The sequence below is a fragment of the Stomoxys calcitrans genome, chromosome 5 (genome assembly GCF_963082655.1).
Source record: "Stomoxys calcitrans chromosome 5, idStoCalc2.1, whole genome shotgun sequence".
In the NCBI taxonomy this organism is placed as follows: Eukaryota; Metazoa; Arthropoda; class Insecta; order Diptera; family Muscidae; genus Stomoxys; species Stomoxys calcitrans.
Window position 1 is genome coordinate 21,486,577 of NC_081556.1, and position 18,074 is coordinate 21,504,650.

Genomic DNA, 18,074 nt, shown 5'->3' on the forward strand with positions numbered 1-18,074 from the left:
TTTCGGCCCGGCCGAGCTTAACACGCTTTTATCTACCTATTTGACTTCTTGAGCTTTCGAAACACTCTACACCGATATGATTTTTTGAGCCCTTAAAAGCCGCAAAATTTACTGATCTGAAAAAAAAATAGTTGGCCCAAATTTTAAAATTTTCCTTCTTCGTAGGATGAGATAGCCATAAAAACGAGCCAAAGAACCAAAAATTTAAAATAAAGATGTTATCTTTCAATTACATTTCCTATTTTCCAAAGGAGACGACTATCCGTTTTAAATGTCGATAGCTGATTAATTATACCCTCCACCATAAGATGGGGGGTATACTAATTTCGTCACTCTGATTGTAACTACTCGAAATAGTCGTCTGAGAACCCATAAAGTATATATATTCTTGATCGTCGTGAAATTTTATGTCGATCTAGCCATGTCCGTCCGTCTGTCCGTCCGTCCGTCCGTCCGTCTGTCTGTCGAAAGCACGCTATCTTCCGAAGGAGTAAAGCTAGCCCCTTGAAATTTTGCACAAATACTTCTTATTAGTGTAGGTCGGTTGGTATTGTAAATGGGCCATATCGGTCCATGTTTTGATATAGCTGCCATATAAGCCGATCTTGGGTCTTGACTTCTTGAGCCTCTAGAGTGCGCAATTCTTATCCGATTAGGATGAAATTTTGCACGACGTGTTTTGTTATGACATCCAACAACTGTGCCAAGTATGGTTGAAATCGGTTCATAACCTGATATAGCTGCCATATAAACCGATTTTGGGTCTTGACTTCTTGAGCCTCTAGAGGGCGCAATTCTTATCCGATTGGAATGAAATTATGCGCGACGTGTTTTGTTATAATATCCAACAACTGTGCCAAGTATGGTTCAAATCGGTCCATAACCTGATATAGCTGCCATATACACCGATCTGGGGTTTTGACTTCTTGAGCCTCTAGAGTGCGCAATTCTTATCCGATTGGAATGAAATTTTGCACGACGTGTTTTGATACGATATCCAACAACTGTGCCAAGTATGGTTCAAATCGGTCCATAACCTTATATAGCTGTCATATAAACCGATCTTGGGTCTTGACTTCTTGAGCCTCTAGAGGTCGCAATTATTATCCGATTTGCCTGAAATTTTGTACAACGTACTCTCTCATGACCATTAACATACGTGTTAATTATGGTCTGAATCGGTCTATAGCCCGATACAGCTCCCATATAAATCGATCTCTCTATTTTACTTCTTGAGCCCACAAAGGGCGCAATTCTTATTCGAATTGGCTGACATTTTACACAGGTCTCCAACATATAATTTAATTGTGGTCCAAACCGGACCATATCTTGATATCGCTCTAATAGCAGAGCAAATCTTTTCTTATATCCTTTTTTTGCCTAAGAAGAGATGCCGGGAAACGAACTCGACAAATGCGATCCATGGTGGAGGGTATATAAGATTCGGCCCGGCCGAACTTAGCACGCTTTTACTTGTTCTTATTTTACTTTATAGATGACTGTGCAATAATTATTTTTTGCATCTTTACCTAGAAAATGGAACATTTAAAGCCGCTCCATTTTATAAGGCTATTTTACATCTTTAACTACGGTTTCCTGTTGTCTTGTCCAAAGGTCAATTGCCTAACTTCCAACGATATTTTGACCTTCATTTTAGATTATTGTCTTCAATAGAAAGACGCAAAGTTAAGGATTTATTAACCTTACATTTAAAATAAAAAATCCTTAATATAAAAGAAAATAATTTTCACCAAAGTGAATGCTTCCTTAAAAAGTTGGACAATTGATCATCTTTAAATTAAGTTTGTTAAACTTTGGCTCGAATCTTTAAAATAAGTAAAAATTTTTTAGTGCTGATATAATTTCTTCGGAGTATTTCACTTTTTAAACTGTGTTAATTATCGTAAATATTTAGCAGTATTTGTGGTATTGGGTAGCCAAGATTCGACCCAGAAGAACTTAGTCCGCTTTCTGTTGTTTATTTTTAGGGTATTTTATATAATTTAATTGGTCTGATATTAGTCTAAAGTGGTAATATTCACTAATCAAAGAATTTGTTTTGTTGAGTAGAGCTGCATCGCCCTATATCAAAGCCATAGGTTTTACAGTTTTATTATTAAAGGTGTTAAGAATAAAGAGAATTTTTGTATAATTCACAAAAACAACAACATTTAAGAGAATATTATATATTCTCTTAAATGTATTCATAGCCAGAAAAAAGTCTCATATATAAAAAGTCACAACCTGTATGGCAAATTTCAAATCACATATTGATCCCGTTATGGAGGGGAAATATTTTTTTATTAAACTATTTTCATTTGTCATTTATAGGCTAACTATAAAAATGTGTTTAACCTAATTGTTAATAACCATGCAAATATTCTATTGTTATTAAATAATTAACATGCTATTAGTGTTATATTATTAACTTGTGCCTGTATGTGAGCTTTTGTTTCACTTAAAGAGCACAAGTGACAAAAGCTAAATTTTTTCGGTGGCGGCCGCAACCTATGCCAACATACGTACTAAACAATAAACCACACGTCACAATGATTTTTTTTCATGAATTTTTTTCAATTAGTTTTTTTATGAGCCTTTTTGTATTGGATAGGTCGTGCATTATTTTTTCTCTTGAGGGTATATAGTAATCACATAGTCATTATAATGTCAATATAGTATAATTTTTTTGTGCAAAATTATGTTTAGCGATGGTATTGCCCATTGTTTTATAGCAAATTGAAATATTTAGCAATTTTTTTTGTTAGTTTTTTAGGAACACATGCCACATATACATACATACTTTCTAATTAAAATTTTTTTGTAATAATTATTACCCACCTGGTGGTAAATACCCCGTTTAATGGTTTTGTGCTCGTGGCCATTGTCACACTGCTTTTGCTGATATAAATTGGAGGAGGTGTTAAGGTTGCCCGATGCCGGCACGATCTGATAATTTAGCTTTGTCGGTGCTATTTTACTATATTCATCCTCCCTGCAAATATAAAGAAAAAACAACAACAATAAATAAATAAGCACATATTAACACTTGGAATCATTATGTCTACGCAATGAATTAAGCTTTGCAGGAAATTACCGTAAATGTGAATATTTAAAGTTGAATTAATATTTGCCATATAAACATAGCATCTGATAATGTCATACAATGTTGCGAATAGACAAAATCAAAAAAATTTTAATTACATTATTCTTTTTCTCTCTCTCTCTCTTAAATAACTTGTTTTATCTTTATTCGACGACTGGCGAAATAAGTCTAAACGAACAGGTTTTTAAAAGCCACTCAGAAAGAGGTAGCAGCAGTTTTGGTCGATTATAAGATGTCCTATATTGTTGCCAGTAGCGGGCCTAGATTTATTCTTATATCCTCCACCATAGGTTGGGGGGTATACTAATTTCGTCATTCCGTTTGTAAAACCTCGAAATATGTGTCTAAGACCCCATAACGTATATATATTCTTGATCGTCATAACACATTAAGTCGATCTAGCTATGTTCGTCCGTCTGTCGATAGCATGCTAACTTTCGAAGGAGTAAAGCTAGACGCTTTAGATTTTGCACAAATATATCTTATTAATGTAGGTCAGTTGGGAAATCCGTCCATGTTTTGATATGGCTGCAATATAAACCGATCTTGGATCTTGACTTCTTGAGCATCTAGAGGGCACAATTCTTATTCGTTTTTGCTGAAAATCTGCACGTGGTGTTTTGGTATCACTTTCAATACCTGTTCTAAGTATGGTTCAAATCGGTCCATAACCTGATATGGCTGCTATATAATCTGATCTTGGATCTTGACTTCTTGAGCCACTAGAGGGCGCAATTATCATCCGATTTGTCTGAAATTTTGCACGAACTGTATTGTTATCACTTCCAACAACTGTGCTAAATATGGTTCAAATCGATAAATAAACTCATATAACTGCCACATATACCGATCATGGATCTTGACTTCTTGAGCCAATAGAGGGCGCAATTCTCATCCGATTTGGCTGAAATTTTATATGACGTTGTTTGCTATGACTTACAACATATGTGCTAAGTATAGTTCAAATTGGTTGATAAACTGATAAAGCTGCCATATAAACCGTTCGTGGGTCTTGACTTCTTGCGCCACTAGAGGGCGCAATTCTCATCCTATTTGTCCGAAATTTAGCACGAAGCGTTTTGTTATGACTTTCAACAACTGTGCTAAGTATGGTTGAAAACCGTCCATCACCTGATATAGGTGCCATACAAACCGACCTTGGATCTTCCTTTAGAGGCCTCAATTCTTATGCGATGTTGCTGAAATTTTGAACAACGGCTTACCCCATGACCTTCAACATACATGTCTAATATGGTCTTAATCGATCTGTAGCCTGATACAGTTCCCATATCCCGAACTCCCGATTATGCTTCTTGAGCCCATACAAGGCGCAATTCTTATACGAATGTACTGAAATATTACCCAATGTCTTCTATTATGGTCTTCAAAAAACCAATTCACTTATGGTCCGAATCAGACTTTAACTTGATATATCTCCAATAGAACAACAATTCTTATCCATTATTCCTTGTTTGCCTAAAAAGAAATGCAGCGCAAATAAGTCGACAAATGCGATCCATGGTGGAGGGTATATATGATTTGGCCAGGCCGAACTTAGAATGTTCTTACTTGTTTTGTATTCTTCAATTTAAAGAGATTTCAACGATAATTCGAGTTTTAAAAGGAAAACAAGAAAAAGCACTTCAAGTTCGGTCAGACCGAATCTTATATACCTTCTAGCGTGGGTAGCATGTGACAAGTTCTTTAAATGACTTTTTTAAATATATGGGAGCTATATCAAGTTATAGACCGATGTGGACCGTATTTATCATGGCAGTTAGAAGTCATACAAATATACCAGGTTCATAAGTTCAGCCAAATATCAATCAACTTACGCCCTCTAGAGGCTCAGAGGTCTATAGCTCCGGCCCGATAGACCACCTGGCTACGTACCTGATGACAGCTACAATGGGCTATAGACCGACCATACTTGGCAAGGCTGTTGGCAGTCACAGCAAAACACTAAATGCAAAATTTCAACCCAATCGTATAAAAATTGCGGCTTCTAGGGGTTCAGGAAGTCAAATCGGGAGATCGGTTTATATGGAAGCTATATCAGGTTATAGGCAGATTTGGAATTTACTTAGCACAGTTGTTGGAGTTTGGTACGGTCCAAATCGGTCTATTACCTGATATAGCTCCCATATAAACCGATTTCCCGATTGACTTCCTCAACCCTCGAAGCCGCAATTTTTGTCCGATTTGGTTGAAATTTTGCACATAGAGTTCTGTTATGACTTTCAACAACTGAACCAAGCACGGTTTAATTTTGTGTATAAGCTGATATAGATCCCATATAAACCGATCTCCCGATTTGACTTCTTGAGTCCTGAAAGCCGTAATTTTCATCCGATTTGGATGAAATTTTGTACATGGTGTTCTGTTATGACTCTCACCAATTGTGCCAAGTACGGTTCAAATCCATTAAGAAAATGATATAGCTCCCATATAAACTGATCTCCCGATTTGACTTCTTGGGCCCTTACAAGCCGCGATTTTTATCCGATTTGGCTGATATTTTGCATATATTGTTCTATTATGACTCTCAACAATTGCGCCAAGTATGGTGGAATTCGGTCCATAACTAGTTATAGCTCCCATATTTTAGCAGAATCCATGGTGGTGGGTTCCCAAGATTCGGCCCGGCCGTACTTAGCTCGCTTTTACTTATTATACAATATATAAGAAATATGAGGGTCAAGGTGTCTAGAAGAGCTGTTTAGTTCAAATCGTATTAAAATCGATTTGTTGAATCGAAAGATCAGTTTGTATAGTAACTATACCCAAATTGGTTCGATTTGGGCAGCATTTGTCGCAAAGAAGTAAAATTGGAAAGTCGATTTATATGGCCATATTCAAGTGTGTTATGATTTGAACTTCTGTTTTGATTGCAGATAAAATCTATTTTCTGGAGAACAAATCCATTTTCTGGAGAACTAACGGAAGAATATGGTGTAAGGTATGTATATGCAAATTTGCTTATGAACATTCCATTTAGGAACGGGGGCAAACTTCTCACATATCAGTGAGTGCTGTCGGATTCGAGATTTAGCTCAATGAAAGGAATATAAGATTAGGTCCGTATTCTTCGAAAAATTTGAATTGAAATATTGGACAAATCTTGGGAAAAGCTTTAATAACTCACACTTGTTTTCCTGTTAAAGAGTTCTTTGCTGTACTTGTAAATAAAAGCATTCAACTTTATGGTCAAAAGTGGGATTTCAACAATGATATATTGAAATCCCACTCTCCTGAGATTTTATTGAAAGAGTTACTTGAAATTGTGCCGTAAGAGAATACTAATATAGAATATTTAAGTTTCCCTCCTATAGTTTTCTTACAACTTAATATAAGTTTTTGTTTGCTACTATAAATTCCTCTACGCCCATTAGCTTTAATGTTCGACTGTTATTTAAAGATATATTCTGGAATTCCTTTGTCGTAATTGCGGAAATAAAATATGTATTGGGTTGTGAATGGTTAGTTTTTTCTTATTTGCACACAAATTATTCTTTTAAATATCCGCAATATACTTGATAATGAGGAGTTGTAAGCAGTTTTTCTGCTCGTTTGAAATTTTACGAAAACCTGTTCTTTTGTATTGTAAGAAAATAAGCAAAATTCAAAATTTTAATTATTCAGAATTTGATTTTTTAAACTTTGTATTCACGAGTTCCGTTTGAAGGGACAAAGTACGTTTGCATAATTATAGCAATTAAATTTTACAACAAAAAAAAAAAAAAGAAAACGGTTTCGAAAACAAATTTATAAGTGTTTGTTGATTCCATATCTAATCGATTAATGAACTCTGTAACGCACGTGTATATATTTGAGAACTCCTTTAAGAATATTACCAAATGAATCAAAACAATCAAAAATCACGTTTTATGGCATCGTCTGATAACAATGGATTTAAAATACAAAAATGTTTATGTTGGATTATTTCCCGCCTAAATCTGAGGAACCAGCAAAACCAAATATTACGCATTTTTACTTCGCCTGATAACAATTTAGACAAAACAAATATGATTTAAATCTTTTTAAAAATGCGATCTGTACTTTGTACACTGGTTAACATAGATAGACAACCGGGAATGGCAAAATCGTATCAAAAAGTGATTCAATGTTGATCGATAAGATTAACAATGGGTCTTATTCTTCACACTTTTGATATAACAAACTCAGTATGCTATATTGTACCAGAGTGGTGGTGTAGGGCTAGATCAAAAATGTGATTATGATATAATATACAAAAATACATAGGCAGAATGAGAGATGGACATGGATAAATCGAATTAGGAAGTGGCTTTGCGTCGTTTGGTATACTTGATAAAGTGTAAAAAAGTTCTAAGTTCGGCCGGTCCGATTATCAACGCGATTTTCGGTGATAGTGTAATAAACGAAATTCTGTTGAATCTCAACAGGGATGGCGTGAGAATGATCGCGTATGCTCGCGAAATTATGCTGCTGATACGAATTGAATTTCTGTAGGATATCAATGAGATCATGGAAAGGTAACTAGGATGACTGCCGAGATATGCTACGAGAAATGGATACAGGGACTGGATTGGGGCTAAACGCCGATATACGCAATACCAGTATGTTGGTGAGAATGACGGACGTGTGTAAGTTATTTCAGGCAGAGGTCTATGCCATGACGATAGTCGCAAAAGAAATTCTAAAAGACAGATAGGCACTTGTCCCCGACTATCTTCTTCCGATTTCTTCTTATATTTTCACATACATATTTCTCACTATTTCTTCCGTTTCACCCACACTTTCTTGTTGGCAGCACCCAGAAGGAAGAGAGATAGACCCATTGATAAGCATACCAATCGACTCCGAATCACTTTCCGATTCGATTTAGCAATGTCCGTCTGTCTGTCTGTCCATTTGTGTACAAATAACAGGACGCAACTTTCATCCCATCGTCTTCAAATTTGGCACTTAAATTTTTTTTGCCGTAGAGAAGAAGCCTATTGAAATTGGAAAAAATCTGTTTAGATTTGTATATAGTTCCCATATAAATGTTCGTCCGATTTGGATTGCAATAATGTGGTCATTCGTTAAACGAAAATTATCAGGAAGGATTTCCTTATGACTCTTAGTATTACTGATGAATTTCATGGAAATCGGTTCAGATTAAGATATAGCTGCCAAATATATATTTCGCCAGATTTTCACTTCTAGAGCCACTGCAAGCGCATTTATTGACCAATCTTGCCAAAATTGGTCACAATGCTTTCCTCGATGCCTACCACAATGTCTGAAAAGTTTGGTCAAAATCGATTCAGATTTAGATGTAGTTCCCATATAAATGTTCGTCAGATTTTGGCTAATTTGCAATAAAGTTGTCATTTGTCAACCATATTTATTAGAGTTTGTATATATTTGCTCGAAATTTGTTACGGATTGCTTAATAAACCATCTGTAGACATTCGCCGAAATTCACCAGCATTGGTTTATTTTATACCCTTCACCATAGGATGGGGGTATACTTATTTCGTCATTCCGTTTGCAACACCTCAAAATATGCGTCTAAGATCGTCTAAGATTCTTGATCGTCATGACATTTTAAGTCGATCTAGCCATGTCCGTCCGTCCGTCCGCTGTCTGTCCAAAGTAGGCTAACTTTACCGATTCGATTTCTTGAGTTTCTAGAGGACGCAATTCTTATCCGATTCGGCTGAAAATTTTCACATATTATTAAGGAATGGCTGCCAACAACGGGGCAAAAATATGTTCCGACTCAGTCCATAACCTGTTATAGCCGCCATATAAACCGATCTCTTCCTTCGAACGATTGTCATCGTCTAGCGTTCGAAGCCATCTATACAACTTCCAACAGTTGCACAGAATCTTGTACGTACCATGGAAGCAGTGTAATTTATGCAGACAGAAAATTTGCCATTTCAAAAAAACACATGCATTGGAAAAAGTACAGCTAATAGACAGGGTTGTCGAGCGTGGTTAATGTGGTATTTGTATCATAGAGGTGTTTCGCAAAAAATTATGTACATGTACAATATACCAACGTACGGCCCTGGAAGCTTTTACACCTAATATGGCTGATGAGTAATTCTAACCAAGTTACGAAACGAGTCCCATAGATGTGGTTGTGTGTTGCGTTCTATGGCTTTCTTTTTCCACTTGCAAAGAAAATCTCCGATCATCAAGCTTGTCTCGAAAAAGAAACAAAAAAAAATTTTAGAAATTTAATCTTTGCCCTAACTGGCAAAAAACTTGAAAATTTAAAAAAACATCAGCGCTATTTTTACCATTATTAAAACTGGTTTAGGTTTTGCAACCTTGCAAAACTTATTAATAAATAGTTTGAGCACTTTTTTAATATCTAAAAGAACATACAAGTACTATTTTTCCTGCGAGAAAATCCATACAATAACAATTTTTCACAAATACATCTTACTGATGTAGGTCATTCTTAAGTTTTAAATCGGTTCGCAACTTTATTTACTTAAATTCGATGAATTAACTACGGTTACGACAATTCCATAAAAATAATGTACATTGTTTTTTGCGTTTTTTTCACTTAAACATTTCATGAAACTGGTTCTCTAAATAAAAAAATTAACAGTATTCATTTATTTATTTTGAATTTATTTTGAATTAAAGACACGGCATTCACTTTACAGAAGTTTGTCATATTAGCCTTATATAATCATATTCAATTCTAGCATCTTGAAATTTAATTTTTGCACGGTTTAGTCTCTAATTGAAAAAGGTTGGTATAAGCGTTTTTTTTTCGTTTTGTCAGCGTTCGTGAGAGGGTCAGCGTCCGTAAAAGGTCTAGCAAGTTCAAGAGGATCGATAACGGGTAATTGATTTCGAAATCACTTTTTCTTAATGCAACAGATAACAATATTGATTTGTTTTGGTTGTAAGCTTCAAGTGCCAAAAATATAACCATGAACATGATAACGATTTATTTTAAATCTTAAAGGTGCTTAACAACAAGTCAGGTGCTTAACGACAAGTCAGGTGCATACATCCAGAGAAATCAGTATGCTATTATTTGAATAAAAGTACTGATTGTACCATTACTGTACATGAGCAATTGAGCAACAGTTGTCTGGCCAGTAATCAGTTGACACTACTATCTAGTCAATCCCATGGTAGCCGGTTATACGTACCGGATTGACCCCATAAAATCCTTCATGGGTCAGGGCTGCCGCCTCAGTGTGAAACTCACTACTACAACAACAACCATTATCTAGTTTAGTAGCTAACTTTTAAAGCCAATTTTGTCACTGCAGTTCCATTTTACGCTAAATTCTTAGAAATGTAGTTTTTTATGCCTCAAATACTATTTACTGAACTATTATAGTAACAAGTACTGTTAACAGGGTTTGGTTTAAAAAAATTATCGTGATTCTTGAGTACAAGAAAGAATTTGCACCACGAAAAATTCACATGCCACTGATAGTTTCGCAAACCCAGATTCGAATCCCCAGGCCGGCAATGTTTTTGTTGTTATTTTTCCTTTAAACTAATTTTAGAAAATTCGGCGTAATTTTCTATGTATTTCTCATTAAAAATTTGTTTAAAGCCACTTTTTTGGCTTGTGCTGCAAAATATCATACTCGACTCCACGATTGCCCAAAAGGATTCGTCAAAAAAGATTAAATTCCTATTACTTGGAAAGAAAATCTTCAAGCCGACTTTAATGAATGTAAAACTCTACTATCAAATGCGGCCATGTTACTTACTTTACTTTAACTGGCTATGACAGAACATTTGTTCCACTAGCCGATCGTAGAATAGCGTTCCAAGCGCCTCGATCTTCTGCGCTCATTCTTTAATCTCTGACAACAAGTTTAGAAGTGTCTCCCATCACTTGATCTTTCTATCGGGCTTTTGGTCTTCCCGGTTTGCATGAACCACCGTGTTTGCCTTCAAAAGACTTCTTCGCTGGAGCTTCTTCATCCATTCTGACAACATGACCTAGCCAACGCTGCCGTTGTATTTTGATGCGTGTAACAATGCTATCGCCGTCTATATTCTCCATTAACGCAAACTGGTCCATATATTTTACGAAGAATCTTTCTCCCAAGTACTCCAAGCACTGCCTCCTCTGCTTTCACAAGTACCCATGCCTTTGAACTATATAACAACACGGATAGTATCCGAGTCTTGTATAGTGTAATCTTCGTCTGTCGAGAGGTGGCCCTGTTTCTAAACTGCTTACTTAGTCCAAAGTGGCATCTGGTTGCCAATATTATTCTTCGCTTTATCTCAAAACTGGTATCATTCGTTTCGGTTACGGCGGTGCCGGGGTAGATAAAGTTACTGACTATCTCAAAGTTGTGGTTCCCAACTTTCTCCATTTTCTTTATCTCCTCGGTTGTATAAGGCGTTTTGGGAGTTGAAACCATCCATTTCGTCTTATCTCCATTTACTGCCACACCCATTTTCACTGACTCTCTTTCGATTCTTTCAAAGGCTGCAGTTACTACTTCCGATGACCTATCTATGATATCGATGTCGTCGGCATAGTAGCATGTGTTCTCTTGTGATTAGCGTCCCATATCTATTCACATCTGCATCTCGTATAGTCTTCTTCAGTAGGATATTAGATCACACGATAGGCTGTCCCCTTGTCTGCAAGCTCGTTTGCTATTGAATGGTTCGGAGAGTTTCTTTACTATTCTTACTGAGGAACGCGTATCAGCAAGTGTCATCCTGCAAAGGCTTATTAATTTTGCAAGGATACCAAACTCAGACATGGCTTGAAATACCTTTGAACGTAAAGGGGTATCGAAAACGACTTTATAGTCAACAAAGAGATGATAGGTGTTGATTTGTCCTTCTCGTGTCTTTTCCAGGATTTGGCGTAGTGTGAATATCTGGCCCAGGGTGGACTTACCAGGCCTAAAGCCCCATTGATAGGGCCCAATTATGTTACTGACTTTAGGTTTTAATTTTTCACACAGTACGCTCTAAAGAATCTTGTGTGCGCTAGGGAGGAGACTTATTCCTCTGTAGTTGGCACATTCCGTCTTGTCTCCTTTCTTGTGTACGGGACATAGTATGCTGAGGGGTATGCGTTCTTCTAGCGAGACTGCGCAAATAAGCTGATGCACACATCTTAAATACTTCAGCGGGTAACCCGTCGGCTCCTGCTGCCTTGTTCTTTAGTTGGGTCACTGCTAATTGGACCTCATTCTGACTAGGAGGTAGACATTCTATACCATCATCATTGATTGCTTTTGCGGTATCTTCTTCGCCGCCAACGTTGGACACTAGCAGTTGGGCTATCTGTGTCGGTTATCAGATTTCCTTCTTTGTCTGTGCAGGAGAATGTGCCTGCACCAACGCCATCGGTTTGATGTTTTATTCTTTGGTAGAATTTCCGGACTTCATTCTGACTCCTGTACATCTCAATTCACTTAATAATTACTGCTGCACAGTAATAAAAAATTTATTGAAAGTCCACAAAATATCAATAATTTTGTCTTTCAAGTCTTTTGCGGAGACTTACTTACGTACTTCAACAAATTATATCTTCGATTCAATGCTAAAATTTGGTAGTTGGTTTTTTCTTAGAGTTTTTTCTGTGCACTTCTTAAAACAGATGACATTGGTATAAGATCAATAGAATATCTGTCCTGTAGGGCCACCCAAAGTCTCCGAATCTAAATTCGATTGAAAATCAATGAAACATCGTTGAATGAATTTTGGTTAATCATTTAAGCTTTGTGGGTACTAATACCCGTTTCGGTTCGCCAGAACTGAACCGACTCTATACCTATGGGGATTCAAGCCATTTTTGAACACAAGACATCGTTCAGTAACTAATGCGCTGCTAGAACACAATCTGCCTACATTCGTAACTCAAAACTTGCCTTACTTTTTCTTTTTTTCCAGTTTTGCGTTTTAAAATTAAAAGTGTTCCTATTATTTTTCACATGTGAAATTTCGATATTGTGTTTGGAATGCCTAACATTTTAATAATAGGATGAGTTCCGTCCAACTCAGATGAGTTTTGGTTCCTCATGTAAGTTTCTTAGGTACTTATACCCGTTTCGGTCCTTATTTTACACGATATAGAATACTTTATTTGTCTGTCTATCCTATTTTTTGCACCATAACTGTATGTCATTTATTTGTGTCATGTTTTCGAATAGAATGCGTTATATTTCGCAATTATTTAATACACAATGAACTTAGTACTGGGCTTTAGGCGTAAATGGTATAATCCATTCATACTTATAAACTACTTTATGATATTGAGATAGTTTATCAACGATTAGCGAAAACGATAATTGCTCAGTTCAGCTGAAGTGCAACGCAAAATATAGTGTTTATAAATTAAAAAACTACCATTAAATTAGGTGCTAGCAATTATCAAAAATATAAAGAAAAAAAAATGATTGTAATTGAGTACAAGCAAAGTCACTATGTGCGAAGTTTACAATCAATGAACATTTTTTTCATATTAAATTTTTAATTTATTTATTTTTTATTGCTCTCCAACGTTGTGGCAGCAGGGAAGATTTTGTTATGGATGCGTGGAGCTATAGTTTTTGTTTTGTGGACAACAACGCAATTAGATTGAATATCATATAACTTAATTTCAATATTTGCAATGAAGGTTAAGTATTATTGTTTTGTTGATAAAAAAATGTATTCATCCGAAATGTTTTCGTGTTATATTAGAAACGGGCGCAATTAAAAATATAAAAAAAAAATCACATTGTACTGTACAAAAATTAGATTCTCTTTTCATCGAGAGAAGTGGTTTACCGGATTGCGTAATATGCTGACAGAGCAAGCCGAAAATGCAGCTAATATTGGAAACATGCATGGTGTCTATGAGTCAGTAAAACAAATGAGCGGCAACAATATAAGGCCAACGGCAATAATAAAAGTTGCGAACGGATCGGAATTTAAAACGCCCGAACAGCAATTAGAGCGAAGGCGCGGTTTCTTCAGCTCCGAAGTACCGACAAACGAAGACGTAAGTTTCGACCTTCTTAATTCCCCTGTACGCCGAAACCCACACAGGGATATATCTACGAAGAGGCCATTCTGGTGTCACTCAAAAACGCCAAATCAGCCGGCTCTGATAATGTATCTGCTGAACTGTTGTGGTATGGGGCATACCCCAAAGCTCAAACGATCACCCCAATATTCAGGGAGGCCTGGAATACAAATGCTGGCCCTACGGAATGAAAGATGAAGATCATGGTCATAACCCCAAAGGAGGGGGATTACATTGCTAAACGCAATGATTAAAGTGATGGCAAGCCTTCTTCTGAAGCGTATTTTGCCTGCACATGACAGCATATTGAGGAGGTAACAGGCAGGTTTTTGGCCAGGATGGTTCTTGTGCCAACCACATTAACTCCCTGCGCATAATCATTGAACATTAATACACACCTATACCTTTTATTGTGGAGCACGCTGTTGAATAAGGACATCTCTGAAAAAATCGTGACACTAATTTTGGAGCTGTATAGGAATGCTCAAGTTTCAGTCCGTTTCAATGGAAAAGAAAGCCGACCTTTCGGTATCGACAAAGGAGTGAAACAGGGTAGCATCCTGTCACTGAAGCTATTTTTATACCCACCATCATAGGATGGGGGTATACTAATCTAGTCATTCCGTTTGTAAAACCTCGAAACACTTGTCCATAAAACAGATATTAGATTTGAACCACTTATTGTCATAATCCACAAATATGTCCACTTCTAGGATGTCCATCTAGGGTGAGGAGGCCACCCGCACACTTAGCTTGGAAAAAATATCAGCATCGTGCTCTACTCTCAAATTTCTTTTATTTGAGCCCCAATAGCCATTGGTTTAGGGGAAGTTTATGGGGTGAGACGTCCCCCAAACACTTGGCCTCAAAACTGAATATCAAATTCGTTTTCTACTATCAAATACCTATTATTTTAGCCCCTACTTGCCATAGTAGGCAAACATGACCGGTTGGAAGGGAGTTTCAGGGCGGATCCTGAAATAATATCAAAGTCGTGCTAGAGCACACTTTTGTTTGGCCCTATAATGCCAAGCATTTTGAAGGTGGCTATCAAGATAATCAGATCAACGGGTCTCGTTTAGATCCGCACTAAATATTTTTGTTTGTTTTGGTTATCTACATTCAAAATCATTTTTTTAAAGATCTGTAGGTCCTCCTGTGTCTATCCCACTTTGAGGGTAAAAAGTGTGCTCTACTACCAAAGACCTTTTATTGCTGTCCTGCTCGACCTTCATATATTATTTTTAACTCCTTTTTTTTTGGGTAGGATAGGGGGATGGGTTTGCACTCTGACATATCCTTTCTTTTGAGTACAATATATTCTCGGTCGTCCTACATGACTGTTTGTTGTGTTGTTTTCATTGGGAGGAAAGGGTCGCTCCCCCCGACGCTAAGAACCAAAAGACATTTTATTTCAGTCCTTTTTTGTTGCGATATACTTGTCCTGCTGAATGAAAGGACTGTTGAACGTGATCCAGATCTTAAATTCTTATATCAACATTAGATTCGAACCCAAACTCTATACCAAATATGTATACCAGATTCGTAGTCAACTTCCAAAGACCTTTCATGTGATACCTGTATTGTGACGTTGAACATTCATGCCCGTTTTGGGGATTTTTGGGGTTGAGAAGGCCCCATAGACTCCTTGCACCAAATTCTTATAACAGATGTGTACTCAACTTCCAAACACCTTTCATTTGATTGGTAAAAATGCCCAGCTGGGGGTTTTTGGGGTGCCTCAGATACCAAGGAATAAATTTTTATATCAGATTCTTACTGTACTTTTAAATACCTTTCATTTGATATCCACATTGTCTTAATTAGTAAATATGTCCTGCGGGTGGGTTTTTGAGGTAGGGAGGCGCCTCAGACACCAAGGAATTAATTTTTATGTCAGATTTTTACCCTATTTTTAAATACCTTTTAGTTGATACCCATATTGCCCAAAGCGGTGAAAGAGTTCTGTTGGGGTTTTTTTTTGGGGAGGGGACCCCCGATCACTTTGGGTGAAATTTGTATACCAAGTTCGTACTCTACTCTTAAATACTTTTCGTTTGATACCAATATTGTCCCCAGATTTGTACCCTACTTTTAAATATCTTTCATTTGATACCCATATTGGCCAAAGCGGTGAAAGAGGCCTGTTAAGGTGTTTTTTGGGGGTGGAGGACTCCCCGAACACTTTGGACGAAATTTGTATACCAAGTTCGTATTCTGTTCCTTAATACCTTTCGTTTGATACCCAAATTGTCCCAATCGGTAAACATGTCCGTGCGGGGAAGTTTTGGGTGGTTGGGAGGCTACTCGGACACCAAAGAAAACATTTTTATGCCAGATTTGTACTCTAATTTTAAATACCATTCAATTGATACCCATATTGCCCAAAGCGGTGAAATAGTCCTGTTGGGGGGTTTTATGGTGCTCGTTCGTACTCTTCTCTCAAATACCTTTCATTTGATACCCATATTGTCCCAATCGGTAAACATGTCCGTCCGGGTGGGTTTTGGGATGGGGCGTCCCCCCAGATTATTTGACCCAAAAAAAATTGGGGTATGGGGGAGGGTCCGCATGCAGGGATAGGGTTTCTTCCTTGAATGATGAAGAATGTTAGATGGCGCGATTAAAGTCACCAACATCAATATTAAGAGTCGTCTATGACGAACTGTAAATATTACAGTCGCTGCTGTTCAATATTTGGAGGTACTACGATTGGAGTAAGCATGTAACATTTGAGATAGGTTTTAATTTTACTCCATATTATTTCAATATGGTTCATTTGCGGTGAATATGGTGTCGATTTTAAAACAGATGCAAAAGACTGTGAAACTAACTCTTCCAATCTATTGTGGCATGTAGCGTTGACAATAACTAGAACAAGTTCTGACAACTGGTTCCCCATGTCCACCCACTTAAAGAAAACCGACTAGTACCACTCCTTTGAAGGCCCCACGCCGTCTATCCATTTTTATGACGCCACGCATCCCTTTTGCTCCAATTAGAAATTATTAAATTATAATAGATCAATGCAAGTGCATGCGCTGGTATTTGCTTTATAGTCTGAATTTCAATTGAAATATTTTGAATTTCAATAGAAATATTCTGAATTTCAATTGAATTTCAATAGAAATATTCTGAATTTCAATTGAAATATCCTGAATTTTAAATGAAATATCCTGGATTTCAATTAGAATAATTTCAAATAAAATATTCTGAATTTCAAATAGGGTTTCTGAAATTCAAATGGAATTTCTGAATTTTATATAAAATATCTGAATTTCAAGTGGAATTCTGAATTACAAATGGAATATCTGAATTTGGATTGGTATTTTCTGAACTACAATTGAAAATGGTGTAGTCGTTCCGTTTGAATAAAAAACATTTCTCATGAATATAAACAATCGTATTTTTATCTTAAGACATGGTCCAATTTTACGCAGCCAAAATGGACAGAACAAAGGGCGTTCCTATGCATGTATACTATTTTACTTTAAAACTTCAAAAAAAAAAAGAAAATCAACAAAAATAGAACAAGGGAAATCATGACTCAATTTTGCCCGAAAAGAAATACACAAAGAAAATAATCTTTAGGTTTGTCCAATTGAGTTCACAAAAATGAAGTTGTTTGTGTCAGGGCATACAACTTTTGCATGTAGAGTTATGTTACTTTATTTTCTTCATGATGATTTTTGGAATAAAGCTTCTTAAATCTTTTTACAGAATATTCACCTAAATATCCTAAAAGAATAATTAAAAGCTCATATTCATATAATAAATATTTCGCAAATCATAAAACAGAATCGTATGTTTGTATATCCTATATGTTCTTTAAATATGATCTGATAACAAGTAGATAAAGAATATATAACCCAAAACAGCAAAAAATTAAACGTGAATCAGATTTGTTGGTTATTTTAAGCACTGCTACATGTGCGTCAAAGGTGAAGTCTGAAATATGGCAGACTTAAC

At 36.4% G+C, this 18,074-nt stretch overlaps 1 protein-coding gene across 1 annotated transcript in view; it reads right to left on the bottom strand.

The window, feature by feature from the left end:
* The window catches only part of LOC106080877 (facilitated trehalose transporter Tret1-2 homolog), a 58,238-nt gene that overhangs the window by 18,797 nt on the left and 21,367 nt on the right, over positions 1–18,074 (bottom strand). The window contains exon 2 of the mRNA XM_013242477.2: positions 2,839–2,992. Within this exon, the coding sequence (XP_013097931.1) occupies positions 2,839–2,992 (154 nt within the window). The remainder of the gene's footprint in view (positions 1–2,838; positions 2,993–18,074) is intronic.